General features: G+C 44.6%; 1 protein-coding gene across 1 annotated transcript in view; it reads right to left on the minus strand.

The window, feature by feature from the left end:
• Positions 1–11,703: 11,703 nt before the first annotated feature.
• Positions 11,704–25,735, minus strand: part of cd109 (CD109 molecule) — a 166,157-nt gene continuing 152,125 nt past the window's right edge. The window contains exons 30-33 of the mRNA XM_060830700.1: positions 25,441–25,580; positions 15,994–16,150; positions 15,730–15,832; positions 11,704–12,550 (exon numbers count right to left, since the gene is read on the minus strand). Coding sequence (XP_060686683.1) covers positions 12,357–12,550; positions 15,730–15,832; positions 15,994–16,150; positions 25,441–25,580 — 594 coding nt within the window. The 3' untranslated portion in view covers positions 11,704–12,356. The remainder of the gene's footprint in view (positions 12,551–15,729; positions 15,833–15,993; positions 16,151–25,440; positions 25,581–25,735) is intronic.

Raw genomic sequence — 25,735 nt, forward strand, 5'->3', positions numbered from 1 at the left:
CATCAATAAACAGATTTCAGTTCCAACCCATAAATGGGATTTTATCTGTTAGTTTACTTTAGACTGAATTCTCTGTTAAATAATCTGGCTCTCTCTAAGCTCCCTCCGTACTGTGCGCATCTGAGTGAGTTTGACAAAATGATTAGTGCTGCAGAAGTACTCTGTTTGCATGAATATCTCGAACATTTCACTTTGCAAGGGAAATTAATGTTTTTACCTGACCTTTGGGAGTACAGCGCTGGTGCCTAGGAGTATCTCTGTTTGCTAGCTTAGACCTAATGTTCCAGAACTCACTGTTAAGTCAGTAACTAATGTTAGGTAAGACACTGTGTTTCTGTAGGAAGCTTTGCTTTTTTTATTGCAAAAGTATGCTTTTGTTCATTTAAAAAATTGTAAGTATGCACCGAAAGGTTCTCCTTCTGTTCTGCTCAATCTTTCCAATGATACATTCGAATTTCACATCACACAGAGCTGCCATGCAATTGCAAATAACAAGGGCATCTTTAACTCACGCGGGAAGGAAATGTTTGCAGTTCATGGCAGGCAAACAGAGTCCTGTTTTACTTTGGCAGAGAGATCTTAGGCAGTGGGCAGCATCTCTGTCTCAGGCTGGCTGCAGTGCTCCAGTGAAGCTCAGCACAAGCTGGAAGGACGACACTGTATTTTCCGCGTGGGGACTCTGCAGCCCTCTGGACTTAATACCGAGTTCAATAATTTCCGGGTTTGAGGCACCCTCTCCCATGTCCTTAACCCAACCCCCCCACACACCAGGTCTGATCATCACATAGGCTGCTCTCATACCCAACTCATTGCCAGCATCTCACAGTCCCCATTAGCGGTGATTCATTGTCCTAGGAATTAAGGGCTGTGGGGCGAGTGCAGATAAGTCGAATTGAAAGCCCATCAGCCATGGATAAAAGGTGGAGTGGACTTGATGGGCCAAACGGCCTTGCTTCCACTCCTATGTCTTATGGTTTTACAGTCCTAGGCTGATCCTTGCCTATTCCTTTGTCTGTCCAACTCTCTCTCTGGGCTCTAACCCTACCCATCGTTTACTCCTCCTCCTCACCCCATAAATACCAACCATCTCCCTGAGCTACCATCAGTTCTGAGAAAGGACTACAGAGCCGAAATGTTAACTCTGCTTTTTCTCCGCAGATGCTGCCAGATACGTTGAGATTTTCCAGCGGTTTCTGTCTTTTGTTGCTTAGACGTTGGTCTTGGCATCACTTTGGCCAGATGTCCCAGAATACTTTAGAGTTTGCATTCTTTTTTTTCAGGTCTTTATGGAACTGCAGGGCATCCCCATGTGTGTAGCCACCTTTGGAGAGTGGTGACCTTTGTAGCAAATACAAGTGTCAGTTTGTGCACAGAAAGCCCGCGCTAAAAATAACAACATGGTCAAGACCCCATCATTACTTCTAGGTATTTGATGTTTTGGGTTTCGAAGGTGCTGCCTGAGGATCTTTGGTGAATTTCTGCAGTGCGTCTTGTAGATAATACACACTGCTGCCTCTGAGTGTCAGTGGTGGAGGGAGTGGGCGCTTATGGATGCGATGCCAATCAAGTTTTACATTGAGGGGTGATAGATATAGGACAGATATAGTCAGAGAGTAGTAGGGGTGTGGAACGCACTGCCTGCAAAAGTAGTAGACTCGCCAACTTTAAGGTCATTTAAATGGTCATTGGATAAACATATGGATGATAATGGAATAGTGTAGGTTAGATGCACGTTAGATTGGCTTCACAGGTCAATAGACAATAGACAATAGGTCAGCGTGACATTGAGTGCCAAAAGGCCAGTACTGTGCTGAAATGTTCTATGTTCTAAGGAGGCCAAAACTAGACACAATATTCCAGGTGTGAAATTACCAAGGCCCTGAACAATTGCAGCAAGACATCCCTGACCCTGTACAAAAAGACACAACATCCAGAAAACGATACAATGGCCAAGACTCCAGATCTGAAAGCATTTTTAGTCAGTCCAAGCCTCCTCCGTCTGCCCAGACCCTGTGGCATATGGAACATCTTCCCACTCCAGGGGGCTCTGGTTCTTGGGCCAGAATGAGCCACAATTAATTCCACCTCCACACGAGTGAGGAGCCCCAGGGAACTGTAATCATTTCAAGTGAATCGAGAAAGGAGCTGATCCCGCACTGTTCCCAGACGGTCTGGAATCCACATCTGTTTGGACTTAGGAAGGAGGGTAGATATGAGTACTCTCTGATCTTACTCTGCCTCTGCACTCCCACCTGGTACGAAGAGATTAAGTAAAGCAGTTGTATGTGGTCTGACTGTATAAATGTTGGTGACGAAACAAAGAGTAATGAATCCATCCAACCTACCCCAACCCATAAGAACATAAGATATAGGAGCAGAAATTAGGCCATTCAGCCCATCAAATCTGCTCTGTCATTCAATCATAGCTGATAAGTTTCCCAACCCCATTCTCCTGCTTTCTCCCTGTAACTCTTGATCCCCTTGACACTCAAGAACCTATCTATCTCAGTCTTAAATATATTCAATGACCTGGCCTCCACAGCCATCTGTGGCAATGAATTCCACAGATTCACCCCTCTCTGGACAAAGCTCCTCCTAATCTCCATTCCAAAGTGTCTTCCCTTTATTCTGTGGCTATGCCCTTGGGTTTTAGTCTCTCTTGCCAAATGGAAACATCTTCTCACCATCTATTCTGTCCAGGCCATTCAGCATTCTGTATGTTTCAATTAAATCCACCTCTCCCTCATCCTTCTAAACTCCATTGCGTATAGACCCAGAGTCCTCATGATAACTCGGGCATTGTACCAGATCCTCGCCCCTACACCTTCCAGTACATATTGCTCTCACCCCACACTACCTCCTTCAAGAGCAAAATGCTTCAGAAGTGACCAAAACACAACTTCCCCAAAAATCCTCTCCAGATCCCTCAGACAACTGAAACTTGTCCAGGAGATGTCATGCATGAAACGTAATCTGGAAAGATATTTACTTGCTTTAGAAAGGTGAATCTCCTGGAGTGATCCATATCCAAATGCAGCAAGATCTGGACAACATCCGGACTTGGGGTGACCACTCCTGAAGATATTATGGCAAACAGCTGCCAAGCAATGACTATCTCCAACAAGAGAGTCTAACCAACGGCCATTGACATTTGATGGCCAAACCATCACTGAATTCCCCCACCATCAACCTCCTAGGGATGACCATCGACCAGAAGCCAGTCATATAGATATGACAACAATAACCCATCCCTAATTGCCCAGGGGGGCAGTTAAGAGCCAACCACATTGCAGTGGGTATGGAGTCACATGAAGGCCAGACCAGGTAAGGATGGCAGTTTCCTTTCCTAAAGGGCATTAGTGAACCAGGTGGGTTTTTTTCCCCTGGCAATTGAATCACGATCATCATTAAAGCCTTAATTCCAGAATTTTCTTTAAAATTGAATTTAAATTCCATCATCTGCCATGGCATGATTCAAACCCAGATCCCCAGAATATTACCTGAGTCTCTGAATTAACAAATCCGGCAATAATTCAATGAGACCATCAACTTCTCTCCTGCCTCCCCAAAGCCTGTCCAGCATAGTATCCACGTGGAATTTGGTGGCATGTTCTCCATTTGTTCAAGGGGATTGACAAATTAGATGTAGACAGGATCTGCCCTAATGTTGTGTGATCTAAAACAAGAGGTCACAGTTTTAGGATAAGGGATATCAGATTTAAAACCAAGATGAGGAGGAATTTTGTTACTGAGAAAGTAATGGACACTGACTAAATTTAAGAAAGTGATAGATTTTTAACAAGTAATGGGTTGAAGGGGCGGGAGAGTGGGCAAGAAAGTGGAGTTGAGGCCAAGGTGAGATCAACATGATAGTACCAAAAGGCAGAGAAGGGGCTGAATGGCCTACTCCTGTTCCCAGTTCTTATGTTCTCAGAGTTGCCTCCCAAGTAACTGCACAAAGATAAGACTGGTTCTGATCACCGTGGAAACAGAGCTGAATAAAATGATAGCACAAATGGGTAATAACTCCATCCACCCTCCTCACATCAGGCCTAGGAAACAGCATTCCCCACAGCCCAGCTGATTGGAGCAAGACTAACAACCAGGGAATGGGAATGGTGGAACCAAAGTTACAAAACAAGGATAAAGGCTTATTTTGTCAGATAAGACTTTTAATTTTTCAAATGATTTGGATAAGAGGTACAGTTAGCAAGTTTGCAGATGACACCAAAATTGGAGGTGTAGTGGATAGCGAAGAGGGTTAGCTCAGATTACAACTGGATTTTGACCAGATGGGCCAATGGGCTGAGAAGTGGCAGATGGAGTTTAATTCAGATAAATGCGAGGTCCTGCATTTTGGGAAAGCTAATCTTAGCAGGACTTATACACTTCATGGTAAGGTCCTAGGGAGTGTTGCTGAACAAAGGGACCTTGGAGTGCAGGTTCATAGCTCCTTGAAAGTGGAGTCGCAGATAGATAGGATAGTGAAGAAGGCGTTTGGTATGCTTTCCTTTATTGAGTACAGAAGTCGGGAGGTCATGTTACGGCCGTACAGGAGATTGGTTAGGCCACTGTTGGAATATTGTGTGCAATTCTGGTTTCCTTCCTATTGGAAAGTTGTTGTGAAACTTGAAAGGATTCAGAAAAGATTTACAAGGATGTTGCCAGAATTGGAGGATCTGAGCTGCAGGGAGAGGCTGAACAGGCTGGGGGCTGTTTTCCCTGGAGCGTTGGGAGCTGAGGGGAGACCTTGTAAAGGTTTACAAAATTATGAGGGGCATGGATAGGATAAATTGGCAAAGTCTTTTCTCTGGGGTCAGGGAGTCCAGAACTAGAGGGCATAGGTTTAGGGTGAGAGGGAAAAGATATAAAAGGGACCTAAGGGGCAACTTTTTCACGCAGAGGTTGGTACGTGTATGGAATGAGCTGCCAGAGGATGTGGTGGAGGCTGGAACAATTGCAACATTTAAAAGGCATTTAGATGGGTATATGAATAGGAAGGGTTTGGAGGGATATGGGCCAGGTGCTGGCAGGTGGGACGAGATTGGGTTGGGATATCTGGTCGGCTTGGACGGGTTGGACCGAAGGGTCTGTTTCCATGCTGTACGTCTCTATGACTCTAAGTCTGTGAGATTGAAACAAAAGAATTACTGTGGGGGAATGATAGGTGAGGGTGGAATGGTGGCTCAGTGGTTAGCACTGTTGCCTCACAGCACCAGGGACCCAGGTTCGATTCTATCCTCGTAGTGACTGTGTGTGTAGAGTTTGCGCATTCTCCCCGTGTCTGTGTGGGTTTCCTCTGGCTGCTCCTGTTTCCTCCGACTGTCCAAAGATGTGCAGGTTAGGGTGGACGGGCAATGCTGAGTTGTCCCATAGTGTTCGGGGATATGCAGGCTGTGTGGGTTAGCCAGTGTTATAGGGATAGCGTGGGTCTGGAAGAGACGCTGTTTGAAGAGTCAGTGTAGACTTGATGGGCCAAATGGTCTGCTTTCACACTGTAGTGATGCTATAAAAATGAATGAGAACGATAGATCATTTATAACAGAACTAGGCAAAGTAAATACAGGAACAGCTGGAGAAACTCAGCAGATCTAGCAGTATCCGTGGAGAGAAAGCAGACTTAATGGTGGAGATGGGTACAATGACAAGATTTAAAAGGCGTTTGGATGGGTATATGAAGAGGAAGTGTTTAGAGCAATATGGGCCAATTTTTGCAGAGTAATCTTTCCAGCTGTATATTTAATGGAGTCCATTGCCTATTGGTGAGGGTGCTGTGTCAACTTATCTATTGTCTTGTTCAGAATGTAGCCATTTTCCACGTTGTGGAAATTTATTGGAAGAAAAGACTGGATTTCAAAGACAGACAATGTTCAAATTCCTAATGTATAATTAGCCTGACCTTAAGAAGAAATATGAAATTGGTAAGCCGAGTGTGCTTATATAGTATGGAGCTGTTAAATCATGGAATGATTAGATTACTTACAGTGTGGAAACAGGCCGTTCGGCCCAACAAGTCCACACCGACCCGCCGAAGCGCAACCCACCCATACATTTACCCCTTACCTAACACTACGGGCAATTTAGCATGCCCAATTCACCTGACCCGCACATCTTTGGACTGTGGGAGGAAACCCACGCAGACACGGGGAGAATGTGCAAACTCCACACAGTCAGTCGCCTGAGTCGGGAAATGAACCCGGGTCTCAGGCGCTGTGAGGCAGCAGTGCTAACCACTGTGCCACCATGCCGCCCACAGTGGGGACTAACTATTATATCTGGTTCATTGGACATTTATCGTGGAGCAATACTGCTCCCTAGTGGTAAATGGCCATAACCAGAGGAAAGAGATATGAAAGAACTGTGGATATTGGAAGTTACGGCACGGTGGCACAGTGGTTAGCACTGCTGCCTCACAGCACCAGAGACCTGGATCCAAATCCTGCCTCAAACTGAACGTGGAGTTTGCACGTTCTCCCTGTGTCTGCGTGGGTTTGCTCCGGTTTCCTCCCACAGTCCAAAGGTGTGCAGGCCAGGTGAATTGACCATGCTAAATTGCCCGTAGTGTTAGGTGAAGGGGTAAATGTATGGGTGGGTTGCACTTTGGTGGGTCGGTGTGGACTTGTTGGGCCGAAGGGTCTGTTTCCACACTGTGAGTAACCTAAAGAACTGGCAGCATCTGTGCGAGAAATCAGAGTTAATGCTTTGGGTTCCTCAGAACTGGAAAGGGTTATATTTAGTTACCCGTAGACTTTGATTATTTTAATGCAAACTTGGCTGCCTCCCACCTCACACCCTACATTAACCTGAACTCATTCAAAATTTTGTTTTCTGTATGCGTTGTGGTATCGAGTCTTGTTCACTCACTTCTTATTAAATTATACTAGCTGCCTGTTCATTTAAGCATCAGTTTCTCTATAGCCTGCACCAGCCCTCCAACCCTCTGAGATCTCCGTGCTGTATGAATTCTGGCCTTCCAGAACATCTCCTGTTTGAATTGTTGCACCGTTCGTTATTATGTAACCAGCAGCCTCAGTATTCAGTTCCTGAATTCATTCCTGGAGCTTCCCTCCTAAAGGCAATCCTTAAAACTTACCTCAAAGCCGCTTACACGGTCCCATGTTGAATTTTAGCTCACAGCAAATCACACATTTATCTGTGCAGCATCTTGGAACATTTTACCACACTAAGATACCATTCCAATGCAAGTTGTTGCTATCATTACTGTACTTCTTACAACATCTCCAGATTACCTCCAGTATTTTTCTATTCATGCACTGACCACCTAAGAGCATGAGAAATAAGGGAATTAAGTCTTAGTTTTCCCAATCCTGACCGATCCATAGGCCAGGGTTACTCAGATCTATCATGGACTCTGCCATAAGTCTTCTGCCCCCTGCTGGAAGGTTCTATTACACGTATCTCTGCTCCAACGTCTGGACCCAAGAAGCTTATCACAGAGTCATGGAGATGTACAGCACAGAAACAAACCCTTCAGTTCAACTCATCCATGCCGACTGGATATCCGAAGTTAATTTAGTCCCATTTGCCAGCATTTGTCCCATTTGCCAGCATTTGGCCCATATCCCTCTAAACCCTTCCTATTCATATACCCATCCAGATGCCTTTTAGATATTGTCATTGTACCAGCCTCCACCACTTCCTCTGGCAGCTTATTCCACACATGCACCAGCCTCTGTGTGAAACAGATGCCCCTAAGTTCCCTTTTCAGTCTTTCCCATCTCACCATAAACCTATGGCCTCTAATTTTGGACTCCCCTATGCTGGGGAACAATTCGTGGTTATTTACCCTCTCCGTGCCCCTCATGATTCTATAAACCTCTAAACGGTCACCCCTCAGCCTCCAACGCTCCAGGGAAAGTAGCCTATCGCTCTATTTCAAACCATCAAATGCTGGTAACATCTTTGTAAATAGTTTCTGAACCCTTTCTAGTCTCACAACATCTTTCTTATAGCAAGGAGACCAGAATTGTATGCAATATTCCAAAAGTGGCTTAACCAATGTCCTGTACAGCTGCAACGTGACCTCCCAACTCCTATACTCAATGCACTGACCAATAAAAGCAAGCATACCAAATGCCTCCTTCAGATTCTCAGTTCTGTTCACTTTTCTTTCAGTTGGGTAACTAAACAAAGGCATTATCTGTCCTCTCAATTGGACATTAAAAATTTCAAGACATTATTTTTAAAATCGTAGTGGTGTTCTCCTTGGTGCCCTGGCTAATTCATTGCCTTGAATCATCAAGAACATATTAATCAATGATTCACAGTAATGCTGTTTGTGTGAGTTTTCTGTGTGTAAATTGGTTGCTGCATCCTTTACATTTACATAGTGATTATGACTTTAAAAGTCTTTCCTTGCTTTTAAGAGTGTCGGGATATTGTGAGGATGTGCAAACTGTTAGGTAAATATAATTTCACGCTGATATACAATGGTTCCAATATTGCACATTCTGCACAAATTTGAATTATTTACCTGTCACTTTCACCATGGTAATACTTCAGTCAACTTGCCGACCAATCAGCCAATATTTTCTCCTACAGATTGAAATTTGGCATTCTTGCGTTGGTCCTGATGAGTGCAGGTTGAAAAACTTTAGTAAAATGTCTCTGTTTCCAGTGGGATTCAATCTTTCTGGTCTTATTCAAATACTGTGCTCTATTTTACTCCCTATCTGGAGAAAAACGTTGTGAGAGAGAGAGTAAGCGAGCACGAGAGACTGAAACCAATTAAGGTCCAGGGATCTCTTGGTTAGACTAATGTAAGTTTGGTCATTTATTAGCTGTGACAATAGTGACTGTGCTCATGGAGCAATGGGAAAGCTCAATTACTTAAGAAAATAAATAAATTGCACTTGTCCTGGAACAAAGAGAGGGATAATATTCTCTGAGGCAGGGACAGAATTCACAAACTGAACTGCTGCCCTATTGGACCCCTGTCCCAGCCCTGACTATTCTCACAAGAGAACACAAGCCACAGGAGCAGGGGAAGGCTGTACACACCTGATTGACAGAGGTTGGTTAGCTCAGTTGGCTGGCTAGCTGGCCTGTGATCGAGAGTGACACCTAACCGTGTGGGTTCAATTCCCACCTCAGCTGAAGTTACAATGATGGAATCTCCTTCGCAATCTCTCTCCTTACCAGAGGCATGATGACCCTCAGGTTAAAGCCTCTCCCTCTAATGACAGAACAACTCTTTGATCCAAGAAAACTGTGGTGACATTATAGTTCAGACAGATTGGTCGATCTACTTTGATTCCACTTCCTCACCCTGTCCCCAGATTCTTGGAATCTCTGAGTGTCCGGATTCCTATGGATCTTGATCTTTATTGTACTTGATGACAGCTCTTTGAGGTAAGACAGTTCAAAGGATTCACAATCCATGAAGAAATTTGTCCTGACCTCAGTTCTCAACCCATTAGAGGGTTCTGTTGGCATACAGGCTTCCTCTAACCTACGCCTGGAGAAATGGATTCAAGGGAAGGCAGCTTGCCCCCAGTCTTTCAAAGGCAACTTAGCAATGGACAATAAGCAATGGCCTTGAACCTTATCCCAGTATTATCCCACCCAAAATCCTGATGGGACTGGACAGGCCAGATGCAGGAAAAATGTTCCTGTTGCTGGGGAAGTCCAGAACTAAGGATCACAGTTGAACAATAAGCTATTCAGGACTGAGATGAGGAAGAATGACTTCACTCAGAGAGATGTGAACCTGGGGAATTCTCTCTCACAGGAAGCTGTTGAGGCCGGTTCATTAGGTATATTCAAGAGGTCACTGGACATGGCCCTTGCAACTAAAGGGATCACGGGGTATGGGGAGAAAGTGGGAGTGGGATAGCGAGATTGCATGAACAGCCATGATCATATTAAATGGTGGTACAGGCTCGAAGGGCCGAATGGCCTACTCCTGCACCTATTTTCAATGTTTCTATTCCAAGGTGGGGTAGCAGGTTTAGCAGGTGCGGCCTTCTTCTGACAAAGTTGGCAAGAGGGGTAACTATTAGATGGAAGGTGAAAGGTGAGTTTAGCTTTCAGTGTCCCAAACCTTACACAGGACATCAACAATTTGCAGGTCCCTGTGCTTGACCTAACGATCCATTGTCCCGTCACAGCAAAAGAGGTAAACCTCAATGAAATGTCAGAATTTCATCAGCAATGAATCCGATACAATAACAATTCCTGTTCTCTTTTCAGGCATTGCTGAGCTAGTTCTGCCGAAACGTGGCAGAAAGGTAATTAATTTCATGCTGTTACAGTCCAGAATGCACTGTCTCATTGTAGATGGAGATTCAGTAATAACTATGAACTGTTTGTCATTTTTATAAATGACTTGGACACAGGCATAGGTGGATAAGTTTGCAAATGACACTAAAATTGGTGGAGTAATGGACAGTGTGGCAGGGTGTTACAGGTTACAGGGGGACTTGGATAAACTGCAGAACTGAGAGGTGGCAAATGGAGTTCAATGCAGCTAAATGTGAGGTGATTCACTTTGGAAGGAATAACAGGAAGGCAGTATACTGGGTCAATGGGAAGATTCTCAGTAGTGTGGATGTGCAGAGGGATCTTGGAGTCCCTGAAAGTTGCCACCCAGGTGGTCAGTGCTGTTAAGAAGGCATACGGTGTGTTATGTTTTATTGGTAGAGGGATTGAGTTCCAGAGACGTAATGTCATGCTGCAATTGTAGAAAACATCTGTGCAGCCACAGTTGGAATATTGTGTATGGATCTGGTCACTACATTATAGGAAGGATGCGGAAGCATTGGAAGAGATGCTGAGTAGATTTACCAGGATGTTGCCTGGTCTGGAGGGAAGGTCTTATGAGGAAAGGCTGAGAGACTTGGGTCTGTTCTCATTGGAAAGAAGGCTAAGAGGAGATTTGACAGAGATATACAAGATGATCAGAGGATTAGATAGGATGGACTGTGGAAGTCTTTTTCCTAGGATGATGATGTCAGCTTGTACGAGGGGCATAATTACAAATGGAGGGGTGATAGATTTAAGACAGATGTCAGAGACAGGTTCTTTCCTCAGAGAGTGGTAAGGGTGTGGAATGCCCATCCTGCTAATGTAGTTAACTCAGCCATATTAGGGAGATTTAAACAATCCCTGGATAAGCACATGGATGATGATGGGCTTAGATCAGTTCATAAGTCGGTGCAACATCAAGGGCCGAAGGGCCTGTTCTGCACTGTAATGATCTACATTCTATGTTCTGTGAATATATATACATGTGGCTATACATGTTGCAGGCCTCTTGGCCGACAGAGAAGGAGGGAGTGTCGTGAATTGGGGATTCCTTTAACTGACAGGAGGTCCCTTTGTGTTATAAGGGTTTTATAATGTGTAACACTGCAGAATTCTCTGTGTTTTTATCCCATCAATCAGGACACCCATCACGGTGGATAAACCTCATGTAAATGTTCTCAGTGTTGTGTGTTAACCTGTCAGTATCACAGTACTCACTGTAAAGTATTAGAGTGTGTGACTCACCAAAAACTTACATGTGAAGTTAAGATACTGTAGCCCCATAAGCTGAAGAATAGAGATGTTATTAAAAGTGTCTCATTTCAATAATGTCTGAGTTGGAGCTGTGGACTGGTCGGATATAGAGTTGAATTCTACTATGTTTAATTCTACTGTGGTGATTTCTCAATGAAAAACTGCCAAGAACATAGGGGCAAAACTTGATTTTATTTTTAATTACGTTATAACATCAAAATTTATTTTACAGCAGTATTAGCCAGACCTGATCCCTTTGCTACACATACACGCGCACACAATTTAATTATGATTTGGTCTCAGCGGATTAAAAATTTTCTTTTGCTTCTTTTGATAATCAGTAGTTGCATGTGGAAAAACAAACACACACACCCATACACAAAGCAAGCGCAGGAAAGAGGCCAGAGGAGAAAGTTAGGGAACTTTATGCACTACGTGAATATTTGAAAGACGCCAGTTTCTGAAAACAGCAAGCTGATAGATCCACAGTTTGTTCCAGTGAGTTTAGGAGGACCATAACTCAGTCAGCAGTTGTAAATTCAGGATAGTCTTGCTTGCTGTGAAATCTGGAGAGGTTAAGTTCAATAGAATATAAAGGTGGGGTAAAAGTGGAGAAACATTCATGAAAAACGTATACCTTTTCGCTGAACAAATCGACAAAAGGAGGACGTTGAAGAAATCATGAACAGAGTGCTTGCAAAAAGCAGTTTGCTAAGTTACAGTGGTTTCCAAGACAGAGTCAAACATGTCTCTGCCAGTCTTTCTGCACCCCTCTCCCAATTAAAGCAATAATTATTTCACCAAGAGGAAATTTATATTCAATGATAGCTGTGTAATTAAGACAAGCTGAGATAAACACTGAGAAGAGAGAGCAGGAGGACATTCAGACATCCGGCCAGAGTTGAAGCTGTGGACTGGTCGGATATCGAGTTGAACTGGGAGCGACACAGATTACAGCCAATGCCACAGAAGGTGCATGTGTTGGTGTCTGACATCACCTTCGAGTTGTATGTCCTCACGACCATCATCTCTGCATTTAAAGCAAAACACGACAATCAATCAATTCGCCCAATCCTACTCCAAAAGACCTATTTATACAAAACATTGGATGTCTTCAAGATAGAGTTCAATGTAGTTCTTACGGCTAAAGGGATGAAGGGGTACGGGGAGAAAGCAGGAACAGGGGACTGAGTTGGATGGTCAGCCATGGTCATATTGAATGTTGGAGCAGGCTCAAGGGGCTGAATGGTCTACTCCTGCTCTGATCTTTATATATTTCTAATTTAGCAAAGAATTCCCTCTGAGACACTCATACACCATCCAAATGGATTTTCATGGGCTCTCCCTTCATAGTCACTAACTCTTCCAATAGAAGTAGGCAAAAAAAAAGACATGAAATAATTCCACAGAGGCTGGTATCTGGTCACCAATCATGCTTTATTTACTCATGGGGAATCTTTGACACTGATCAAACTCCCTCAGAGCCAACTCACTCAAAGTGAACAGAATCTCTAACACTCCCGTTTTTTTTTTCAGGATGTGTGACACTAATGTTCTTTTCTCTTTTTTTTTACTTTCCCCCCACACTACTGCCTGACAGCGGTGGTGCTTATTTATCCCCAGCTTCCATGTCGTGTGTGTGGAGGCGTGGGACACAGCGAAAAACAATAGGTGTGTAAATCTTTATTTATATTCCACCACCAGGAAGAAAGGAAACACCCAAGTGGCCAGTGACAAGCAGTGCCCTTCTCAAAGGACAATGCTTTGTGATCAAACAGTGAAGGGGGGGGTAGGGATTAAATCAAAATAGAATTTGAGGAGACATTCTTGTTTTTTTCTCTTAATATGGGTTGGAAAAAACTCCACAGAGGTCGGGATACCCTCACTAAGTCACCCTTTATTTACACATGGAGATTCCTTGACACTGATCCAGCTTCCTCAGAGGCAGCTCTCAGAGTGAACCGAACTCATGTTCGTTTCTTATTTTTTCTCTTTGTGTTATATCCCCACACTACAGCCTAACTGTGGTAGTTTAGGGTGTAGGTTTGCTCGCTGAGCTGTAGGTTTGATGTCCAGACGTTTCATTACCTGGCTCGGTAACATTACCAGTGGCAACCTCCAAGTGAAGCGAAGCTGTTGTCTCCTGCTTTCTATTTATATGTTTGTCCTGGATTGGGTTCCTGGAGTTAGTGGTGATGCCATTTCCTGTTCGTTTTCTGAGCCATGCCAGAGAATTCCTAGAGGCCTAGCACTCCAACCACAACGCCATAAACAAACACACAGACCTAGATACCATCTATCAACCCCTCAGAAAACAAACAGGAAATGACATCACCACAAACCTCAGGAACCCCATCCTGGAGAAAGACATAAATAGGAAGCAGGAGACAACAGCTTCGCTTCACTTGGAGGTTGCCACTGACAATGTTACCGAGCCAGGTAATGAAATGTCTGGATATCAAACCTACAGCTCAGCGAGCAAACCTATGCCTTAAACCTCAACCTGAGCTACAAACCTTCACAAACCTTGCAAATAACCGCGGTAGTGCTTATTTTTTCCCCAGCATCCATGTTGTGTGTGTGCAGATGTGAGACACAGTGAAAGATACAAGGTGCAAGAATCTTTATTCAATTCCCACCACCAGGAAGAAAGGAAACACCCGAGTGGCCAGTGACAAGCAGTGCCCTTCTCAAAGGACAATGCTGTGTGATCAAACAGTGAAGGGGAGGGCAGGGATTAAATTGAAATAGAGTTTAAGGGGACATTCTTGTTTATAATATTTTATTAAACAAATTACAACACAATTTACAAAATACAGTTAACATTTACAGCAATTTTACAAGGGAGAGGAGCAGTAAAGTTAGGCCCCAAACCCCACCGTTCAAACAGTTTACAGGGAAATGAGGACATTCTTGTTTATATCTGTCAGCCAGGGCTCCCTTATTGGACCAGATTAACAGCCTCCATTAGGGAACTTGTATTCCACTTGGCTGACCTTGTTATGATCTTGACAAGGTGTACCAGGATGTTGTCTGGATTGGATTGTATTAGCTATAAGAAGTGGTTGGACAAATTGCATTGTTTTTACTCGGGCATCCAAGGCTGAGGGCTGACCAGATAGAAAACTATAAAGGTATGAGAGGTGTGGATAGTGTGGATAGTTGGAGACTTCTTTCCCAGGATAGACATGTCAAATACTAGGGGGCATATGTTTAAGGTGAGAGGGGAAAGTATGTGTGAAAGGCAAGTTTTTTTACACAGAGGGAGGTGGTAGGTGCAGAGACAGTAGTAAAGTTTCAGAGGCATTTAGACAGACATGCACAGACAGAATAGAGGGATACAGACTATGTGCAGGCAAAAGAGATCAGTTTAGAATGGCATCATGGTCAGCACAGACATGGTGGGCCGAAGGGCCTGTTCCTGTGCTGTAGTGTTCTATGTTCTAGGATCGAAGTTCTAGGTTCTCTGCTATCTGCTGTACGTGTGAGAAACACCCCTCCTCACAATCCAGTGATATACAGAGAACAGGCAGCACCACCTTCTCCAGGGCACTGGCAATGAACGTTGTCCCAGCCAAAAATGCCAACTTCCTGAGAATGTGTATTTAAAATAGTAGAGTTGTGTCATTATTTTCTTTTGAGAGATTACAGTGGAAAGCCAACCCATTCTGACAGCAGGATATTGGATATGCCAAATATGAATTGAGCTAATTTTGAGACATGTCCCAGATCCTCCCTACTGTGGTCAGTCAGGGTCTGGACAGTATTATTAGAGATACACATTGTCATCCTACAGAGATCCTGATGCACTGACTCTGTGGGACCTGCAATGAACAATGCCAGGCTCCTGGGCAAATGACTCCAACTTGAAGTTGGAGTCAGAGACATCACATGACTGTGATTTAATCCTCCCTGGAGCGTTTCCCTGAATCCGCCTCCTGGGTAACTCAACTACTGGCTCTTTTGATGCCACCCTCCTCCCAAGCCCCGCTCAACACCCCCACCCTCGATTCTACCCCCTCATCCTGAACTGACCACTCCCCCACAACCCGACACTCCCGACACTCCGAAATGCTCCATAACACCAGCCGACAACCCAGCTTGCCCCCACGCTCTGACTGACTCCAGAGAGATTAGACCAACGCTTCCATATTGGCTAGGGATACAGATCCACACCCAAACTCCAAACTGAAAAATTCAGGGACTTACCTGGCTCATAATACTGAAATACTTTAACCGTGCCATCCTGGGCATTTGCAACTTTGGACTCCCTTATCATGGGGATGCTCACACAGATCTCAGTGTCATTAAGCTAAAAAGAAGAAAACACCAAGTCATGTTTCTAAGTGTCCAAATCTGAACTTTCTACGATTTACACGAGAACATTCCCACAGGAACCTCTTCTCCAAAACATTGAAGAGAGGTACCAGGGATGGACACATCCTACACACGAAAGAAAAATCCCTGACTCACCGAGTCAAAATACAGACTGACTTGTCCAGCTTCAAACTCGACTCTTTTTATTGGGTCCTTGACCTGGATCTTGTTCATTTCTGGGATAAAGCCACTCAGCATTCCGACTTCCATCAGAACCATTCCCGTGCTGGAAATGTTTCCCTCACCTCGATACCTTGAGGAACAAAGGCAAAATCAATTTCATCTTTATTGCTATTTTACATGAGTTGCAATATTATCTTTCCCCTTCCCCCACTGGCTGTCCATCCATCATTACTCAAGTATGTTTTAGGGAGTGTTATTTCTTTCCATTAAAGTGGAAGGGGTTAGGTATTGGGTATGTCCAGAAGTGCTCTGTCTCATCACCAAATCACCCATTATATTTTTTAACTACCACCAGTCAATCACCACGTTTTCCCAATTCATCAATTTCCACACAAAACCCATTGTCAGCAATGAAGATCACCACTGGTGATGGTGAGAGGGAGATAATTCCAGATTTTATTCATTGGATTCAAGGTCCACCAGCGCTCCATTGTTGGGTCATTGAGATTGCTTCTCTTGATAGATATTAATAATATCAACAAGACCACTAAAACATTGCTAAAAAGTGACACCGGTTGTTAAAACTTTTCAGTTGGCAGTTATCAGGACACATGGAAGAAGACAAATTTTCACCAGATTATAACAATTGAGAAAGGGTACTGATTCATCAGCAAGTTTGCTGTGATTGGCTACGGCATTGCCATGGAAGCAGATATGCCAAACCATAGGCTGCCCAAGTTCCTGGGTAATTCAAACAGGGCAAAAGTCTTGAATGTATTTGTTGCACAGAATGTGAATGCACCTTGGTTCAAGCTAATGTAAGTCAGCCATGTTGTAAATGTTTTCTAATTAATAAACAAGACAAATCTACCCTAGAGAGAAAAAAAAGCTAATACTAGACAGGCAACATGGTTGTGTCAATGGCAGGTCATATCTGACAAATTTAATTTGAGTTCTATAACAAGGTGACACAGGTATTGGATGAGTGTAGTGCTGCGGATGCTCGGTATTTGGACTTTCATATGACGCCATGTGGAGGTTAGTTAGCAAATTGGAAATGTTTGGGATTGATGATCTTTGGCAGCAAGGATTGACGTTCGATAAAGGAGCTGAAACAGAGGGTGGGTACGAATGGGCATTTCTCAGACTGGAGATGAGCTGTAAGTGGTGTTCCCCAGGAATCAATATTGGGACTCTGGCTTTTTGTGATTTATATTAAGGATTTTGGAGATGGGCATTGCAGGCAAAATCTCTAAATTTGCAGATGATTTGCAGAGTCCCGGATGTTTGGCTGAGTGCACATGGTGCTGACAAATGCTGAATTTAGTGAGGGGCAGCGGTTGAGAAAACGTTTGATGCCTCACTTAATAAATCACAAGACAGGCTCTCCAAAGAGCCAACTCCCACTCTGTCCTTATTACAACATCCAGCTGCTGGTCAAGTCAATCCTGATCCCTGGATATTGGCCATCATTCCTGGCAACTTGTCATACGTTTGAACACCAGACCGAAGCACTCAGTGAACATCATTTCCAAGTCTTGGTTGTCATTTAGAAAGTGATAATTCTCTCTACTCAGGAGGACAGTCTGCCTTAGAACAATACTTGTACAATCCTTGCAAAGCACTTTCTTGTTCCTTATGATACTTTATTCAGTCTTTTTCCATGTACTCACTCCTTTCCATCCCTCCTTATCCTTTACTTCTTTTATTCTCCTTTACTTTCATGTCTTCATTACTATACTAACTATCTCTCTGGATGAGACCCCATTAGAGATTTTTAAAATGATGAGAGTTGGATGGGTCAAGCCTAGAGAAGGTGGTCATACTTGTGGATGCAGACGAGAGGTTTGAGCTATTAGGCAAAGTCAGTAATAAATCCAAGAGGAAATGTAACAGAAATGTCTTCAGCTTGAAGGTGGGGTCAGAATGTGCAACTGCAACTTACACCAGTTGGTGACGCAGAGGTTAACACTACTGCCTCACAGCGCCAGGGACCTGGGTTCAATTCCACCCTAGGGTGACTGTCTATTTGGACTTTGCATGTTCTCCCTGTGACTGTGTGGGCTTCCTCCCACAATCCAAAAATGTGCAGATTTAGTAGATTGGCCATGGGAAATATGGGGATAGAGTAGGGGGCAAACTTCTTCAGAAGTTTGGTACAGACATGACTTGCATGTGTGGAAATAGGCCATTCGGCTCAAAATGTCCACGCCAACTCTCCAAAGAGCATCCCATCCAGACTCAACCCCCTACATTGTCCCTTTAAACCTGTATTTCCTTGGCCAATGCATCTAACCTGTACAACTTTGGATTGTGGGAGGAAACCAGAGCACCTGGAGGAAATCCATGCAGACACAGGGAGAATGTGCAAATTCCACACACACAGTCACCCAAAGGTGGAATTGAACCCATGTCCCTGTGAGGTAGCAGTTCTAGCCACTATGATGGCTGAAAATGTGTTGCTGGAAAAGCGCAGCAGGTCAGGCAGCATCCAAGGAACAGGAGATTCGACGTTTCGGGCATTCGCTCTTCTTCAGGAAGAAGGGCTGAAGAAGGGCTTATGCCCGAAACTTCAAATCTCCTGTTCCTTGGATGCTGCCTGACCTGCTGCGCTTTTCCAGCAACACATTTTCAGCTCTGATCTCCAGCATCTGCAGTCCTCACTTTCTCCTCGCCACTATGATGGGTCAACTGGCCTCTTTCTGCACTGTAGGGATTCTACCTTTGATAAATACAGGGAAACTAAATGAAGTCATGTAAAACAGAACACTAGCTGAGTACTTGGCTTTGTGCTGTTAAGTCAAATATATTATAATAGGCCTTAATCATCCATTTTAGTTGTTTTCCAACTTTGTTGCTCAACTATAATTTTCTGAAATAAAGAATATCTTTATTGACTGAAATGGAATCTATTGAGTTGGTACTGTTACTATCTCCTTTTAAAAATGCCTGTGTTTACTCTCCACTCCTGGGAGCTCATTCCTCTTTCCACTTCACCTGAGCCACCATAGTCCTCATCCCCTGAAAACCACCGAAACATAACCTGGTGCTCTGGTGATCTCCTCAACTCCTGCACATCAGCAATCCCAGTGAGGGACACCAGATGGCGATCAGGGGCAGGTTCACAGCTGATTTTGCCTCTCGTTGTCCTGGGGATGGTCAGGGAACCTCCATTGCTATCCCCAGCTCAGATTTGTCAAGTTGTCGGTGATAATGATGGGCAAGGCGTTGTCATCAAGTGCACAACTGACACTGTGGACTTGTCGGTTGCCCTTCGATTCAAGGAGACAAATTTCTGTCGTGGCTCTTCATGTGACTGAGCGGGCTGGTTTCCAACTCCCAGATCCTTGACCTAATTGGGCAGGATGCCCCTGAGGTATTTGGATCTGGACAGCAGGATTTTCTTTGCTTCCCTGCACCCACTCTCCCTCATCGTTAAGCCATTTGGATTCAGAAAGATACAGCTGGGGAAGGCTAACCAACATTTTGAACAATTGGTAGAAAGTTCCTTGTGGTTGGCACGGTGGCACAGTGGTTAGCACTGCTGCCTCACAGCGCCAGAGACCCGGGTTCAATTCCTGCCTCAAACGACTGACTGTGTGGAGTTTGCATGTTCTCCCCGTGTCTGCGTGGCTTTCCTCCGGGTGCTCCAGTTTCCTCCCACAGTCCAAAGATGTGTGGGTCAGGTGAATTGGCCATGCTAAATTGTCCGTAGTGTTAGGTAGGGGGTAAATGTAGGGGTATGGGTGGGTTTTGGGTTGGTGTGGACTTGTTGGGCCGAAGGGCCTGTTTCCACACTGTAAGTAATCTAATTCTGGTCATTCATGTCAATGCTGCTGTGATTCAGGGATAGCTTCTGTGCATTTTTATCCAAGCATCTTTGTCCTCTCCTGAGCCTTTTGTGAACTGAGATGCTTTTCAAGCACACACTGTCCAGTCCAGGAGAGAGGGTTGGTGTAGCTCAGTTGGCTGGATAGCAAGGCCCAGTGACATTAACATCAATCCCTGCTCCAGCTGAGGTTACCACGAAGGATTCTCCATCCCAACCTTCCGCACCACCCTCCAGCTTCAAGTGAAGCAAGGTGACCTTCGCATTAGCCCACTACCAGTCATCACTCTCGAATGTGACAGCAGCCCTGTTTTCTGGTAAGATTATTACATTGAGTTTTTGAAAAGATTTGTAGCTCGGGTTGTGAATGAAGTTGTGGATTTGTTGCTGAGCTGCTGTGGTTTTCTGCAGATATTTCATCACTTCACTAGGTGACATTGTCAGTGCATCTTCGATAAAGTGTTGGTAATCTGTCCCGCCTGCTATTTAGGTGTCTCTGTGTTTTACTACTTTCGGATCTGTATCTGAGTGGTTTGCATATGTGTTGATTTTGCAGCAGTTTTGCTTAAATGTTTCCAGAATTGGCTTCAAGACACACTATTCGGCAGTCCTCTGATTGGATCTGATTAATGTCATAGAGCTATTGCTGGGGGATTTTCTCAAACACATTTTGGTATCTCTGCTACCCAGCCCTGAAGCACAGTGCTGACCCCTGCTCTGTACCCTGGGACTGCTGTGGACTGTGATGTCAAACACTCTCTGCAGGAGTTTTTACAAAGCTGAGCTAGTCCAGCTGTGCTCATCCTATCCATGGCATGGTATTCTTTCAAGAAACGTGACTGCCAACTTATGGAAGGCAATTGAGAATAAAAAAGTTCCAAGTAGGCATATTTAACACTGATGTGTGCCAGAGACAGATGATCTTTAATGAGATCTTAATGACTGTATGTTTTTGTTTTTCCATAGTTTTCACGGTGGACTGAATCTGAAAAGGGCTTTACAACAAAGGACTATGCAAAGTATTGCAGTACTTTTAAAAAGCAAGTTACTCAAACTCATTGCCAGTTTTGTTTACACTGTTGCTTGGCAAGCAGCAGGTGAAGGTGTAGGAGGAGATAGCCCAGATCCAGGAATCTGTGCAGAAAGCGAGATACTCTACAAAGATTTCAGTGAGTCTCTCTCTTACTGCACCCCCCAGGTCATCTCCTCTGCACAGAAACTCTTCCACCTATCAAATCTCCATCGCCCCTCCCCCAAGTCCCTCCTCCCTACCTTTTATCTTAGCCTGCTTGGCACACTCTCCTCATTCCTGATGAAGGGCTTATGCCCGAAACGTCGAATTTCCTATTTCTTGGATGCTGCCTAACCTGCTGTGCTTTAACCAGCACCACATTTTCAACTGTGATCTCCAGCATCTGCAGACCTCATTTTTTACCAGAAAGCGAGATACGGCCAGCAACAGGTTGCTGATGGGTTTGTGGGGTTGTGATCAGTTGTGAATGAAAAAGGCCATCAGCCTGGTAACAGCTATCTGATGGTCTTCTGGGAAGCTGAGCAGCTTGTGGGTGTGAATGATACGGGCAGAAGCTTTCAGACTGCTACAAGTCTTGGCAGTGGGAGTGTGTGTGTGTGTGGTCGGTCTCTCTCTCTCTCTCTCTCTCTCTCCACCCCCCACCCCCCACCCCCAAGTAAAATACCTACAGCTTGAAGAAAGCCATTTTATTTCCTTCCACTTGATTTAAAGTGTGACCTTTGACTGGTAACTAAGCCACTTTGCAGCTAGAATACTAAACACTTGAGCCCCCTGTGAAGGAGTAAAAAGCCCTGGATAGCAGAAGGATAATCTCAATGAACTGGTGACATTGAACTGTTCTCCCAGTATTCATTCCTTTCTGCTGTCCATATCACCATTTGTTTTGCTTGTCTGTGCCTACCTGTATATAGGTTTTTAGAAGAGGGTTTAAAAGTTTCTAGAAGGTTTCCAAGTTTGAACTAGTAGATTTAAATGTCGATGAGAGCCACTTACCTGGGAGTTAGACTCTATTTATTTATAATTAGTTTGAAATTGATAATTGAATTTATAATTCTTTTCAAATATAAACATTTGTTGTATATTTTCTTGTAACCTGTGTCTATCAGGCAGGTAAACTGGGGATTTTCTCTACCCTGATAAAATCTTTATTGATAATCCTAGGAAGAGTGGAGTTTCTAGTTTCTAGTGTGTTACCCCAGTAAGATGTAACACGTACAGCCCAACCAATATGGAAAAGAAGGCAACTGCAGTAATTAGATTAGATTACTTACAGTGTGGAAACAGGCCCTTCGGCCCAACAAGTCCACACCGACCCGCCGAAGCGCAACCCACCCATACCCCTTACCTAACACTACGGGCAATTTAGCATGGCCAATTCACCTGAATCGCACATCTTTGGAATGTGGGAGGAAACCGGAGCACCCGGAGGAAACCCACGCAGACACGGGGAGAACGTGCAAACTCCACACAGTCAGTCGCCCGAGTCAGGAATTGAACCCGGGTCGCTGGCGCTGTGAAGCAGCAGTGCTAACCACTGTGCCACCGTGCTGCCCATAATGCTGGGAAGGATAGGATTTGGAGCTCAATCATTGAGACCAAACAGAGATATTAAGCCCACACATGCTGTGAGTTGGGAGAGGAAGGACATTTTCCATCCAACAGCCTCCTAACAAGGCTCTTCCGTGCTCACGGCCCAGTGAAGGCGGGTTGGACCATTGAAGCTGCCCTCCAAATTGCAGGGCTCTATCACAGCAGCACCATGGAGAGCACAGTAGAACATAAGGACCCCTTAACATGATGTTCCTCTGGGGCTGAGAGAAGGTACCACTTAAAATTAAATCTTTCGAGGGTCAAGCTGCAAGGGCCTGTGGATCTGGAGGGGAAGCCCTCCGGTAGAGTCTCTGCTTCCAGAGGCCAGTGCTGAGGTGGAGTCTCCAGGTCTGATGGACTCCAGTCCTCTGCAGGGAGGCCACCTTCGTCGAAGTGGGAGACTTGCCATCACTGGCAAGTCCCGGCAAGGGGAATACATGAGGAAACCATCCAGGCTGATCAGTGACAAAGCTGAAAATGTGTTGCTGGAAAAGCACAGAAGGTCAGGCAGCATGCAAGGAACAGGAGAATCGACGTTTCGGGCATAAGCCCTTCTTCAGGAAGAAGGGCTTATGCCCGAAACGTCGATTCTCCTGTTCCTTGGATGCTGCCTGACCTGCTGCGCTTTTCCAGCAACACATTTTCAGCTCTGATCTCCAGCATCTGCAGCCCTCACATTCTCCTTGAAGATTTTAACCTACTGCGAATCCTCTTCCAAGGATGCCTTCCTTGAAGAAGCTCTCTTCCTCCCTCTACAAGGATTTCAGCGAATCCCTCTCTCACTGCACACCCCAGGTCATCTCCATTCCTGAAGAAGGGCTTATGCCCGAAACGTCGATTCTCCTGTTCCTTTGATGCTGCCTGACCTGCTGCGCTTTTCCAGCAACACATTTTCAGCTCTGATCTCCAGCATCTGCAGCCCTCACTTTCTCCCTGATCAATGACAAGTAAGATTCACCAAGTAAGTTCAGGAGATGATCATCTCTGGCAACAGAAAATCTAACCATTTGTGCCTTGATATTCAATGGCATTGCCATCACTGAATCTATAAATATCCTGGGGGTGGCCATTGACCAGAAACTCAACTGGATTCGTCACAAAAACACAGTGGCTGCAAGAGCATGTCAGACGGCGGGAGTTTTGTGGACAGTAACTCACCCCCTGGCTCCCCAAAGCCTGTCCACCATCTACAGGAGTGTGATGGAATACTCCCCACTTGCCTGGATGGGGGCAGCTCCAACAACACTCAGAAAGCTCGACACCATCCAGGACAAAGCTTCCCACTTGATTGGCACCATATCCACACGCATCCACTCCCTCCACCATCGACACTCAGTAGCAGCAGTGTGTACCATCTACAAGATGCACCACAGAAGTTCACCAAAGATCCTTAGATAGCATTTTCCAAATTCTGATGAAGGATAATTGGACTTGAAACATTAACCTTGCTTTCTTCACACACATGCTGCCAGACCTGTTGAGTTTCTCCAACAATTTCTGTTTTTATTTTCCTTCCGAACCCATCATAGCTTCCATCTAGAAGGACAAGGGCTGCAGACATGTGGGAACATTACCACTTGCAAGTTCCCTTCCACTGACCATCCTGACTTGGAAATATATCGCTGCTCTTTCTCTGTTGCTGGGTCAAAAACCTGGAACTCCCTCCCTAACAGCACTGTCCTCAGTTTGAGGACAATTAGTCAAGGGCAATATCTGCTGTTTGTGCCAGTACCATCCACATAACATGAAAGAAGAAATTAAAACAAAACACAGCTCCCTAATCACTCCCCAGCTCCCTCACCTCCAGGCCAATATCCGAGGTTGAGAAAATACTGCACCCTAGTGCACGCTGGGACTCATTGGGTAACACTCCTGCCTCTGTCAGAAAGCTATTCATTCTAATCCCGCTCCAGAAACTTAAATGCAACAGTTCTGAGAATCAAAGTGGAGTACTGGGACAGTGCTGCACTGTCAGAGGTACTGTTTTTCAGGTGAACTGAGGTTTTAGCTACACTCTGTTGATGTTATTCCAACACCAACACAGCCAATACATGGCTTGGTTTGATAACTGCTCTGTCCAGGGCCATAAGAAACTGCAGAGAGTTGTGAACACAGCCCAGTCCAGCACGCAAACCAAACCTTCCATCCACTGACTCCATCGACACTTCTCATTTCCTCAGGAAGGCAGCCAACATCATCAAAGAGCTCTCCCACCTCGGTTATAATCTCTTCCAACCTCTTCCATTAGGCAGAAGATACAAAAGCTTAAACACACGTACCAACAGATTCAAGGACAGCATCTACCCTGCTGCTATCAGATTTCTGAATGAACCTCTCAAATTTTAAATTGAATGTTGATCTCGCTCTCTGTGCCCCTTCTCTGCAGCTGTCTTCCTCGCTCTGTTCTATTACCCAATGCATTTTGTATGATATGATCTGCCTGTACCGCATGCAAAACAAAACTTTTCACTGAATCGCGGTACATGTGATAATAATAAATCAAATCGATACTATACTCACAAAGAGTCATCAATGTTGTGATGTAGGGGACACTGCAGTCCCAGTGTGTGCACACCAAGCTCCCAGATAATTGGTCTATAAGGAACCCAAATGGGTCATGAATGTTCTTTAGGGAAGGAAGCCTTCTATCTTTAATCAGACTGGACCTTTATGTGAATCGAACCACATATCAATGTTCGTCACTTTAAAATGTCTTCACACATTTCTCATATTCATCTGTCAGCATCTCAGGGCAACGAAGGATTGACAATAAATGAGGTTCTATTCAAGTGTGGTCACTCTTGTGCTGGAAGGAACATGGCGACAATTTGTTCACAGTAAGCCCCTACCAACAGCAATGTAATAAATTACCAGCCAATCACAGGATAACTGAGCTGCAGAAGCAGTTCATTCTTTTATTGCACTGGAGGAAGAAAGGTTGACCAGTTAAAATGAGAGCTGTGTTTACCTGGTACAGATATGTAGTAATAGGTGATTCAGGTCATCTATATTGTCGACAACATCAACGTCTAAATCAAATATTTCCGTCTCCACAGATCGCCGTTCCTTTGATACGACTTCATTCTCCAGATTGAACTGAATGTTGAGCTTTAAGAACAAAATCCACCAATCAAATTCTCTTCCTGTTTTGTTATAACACATGTGACAGTTTATGTGCACTACTTCAACAGGGTGGGAGGGGTGTTGGTTAGCTCAGTTGACTGGATGGCTGGTTTACAATACAGAGTGACACCAGCCCCTGC

The sequence above is a fragment of the Hemiscyllium ocellatum genome, chromosome 10, assembly GCF_020745735.1.
Source record: "Hemiscyllium ocellatum isolate sHemOce1 chromosome 10, sHemOce1.pat.X.cur, whole genome shotgun sequence".
NCBI lineage: Eukaryota > Metazoa > Chordata > Chondrichthyes > Orectolobiformes > Hemiscylliidae > Hemiscyllium > Hemiscyllium ocellatum.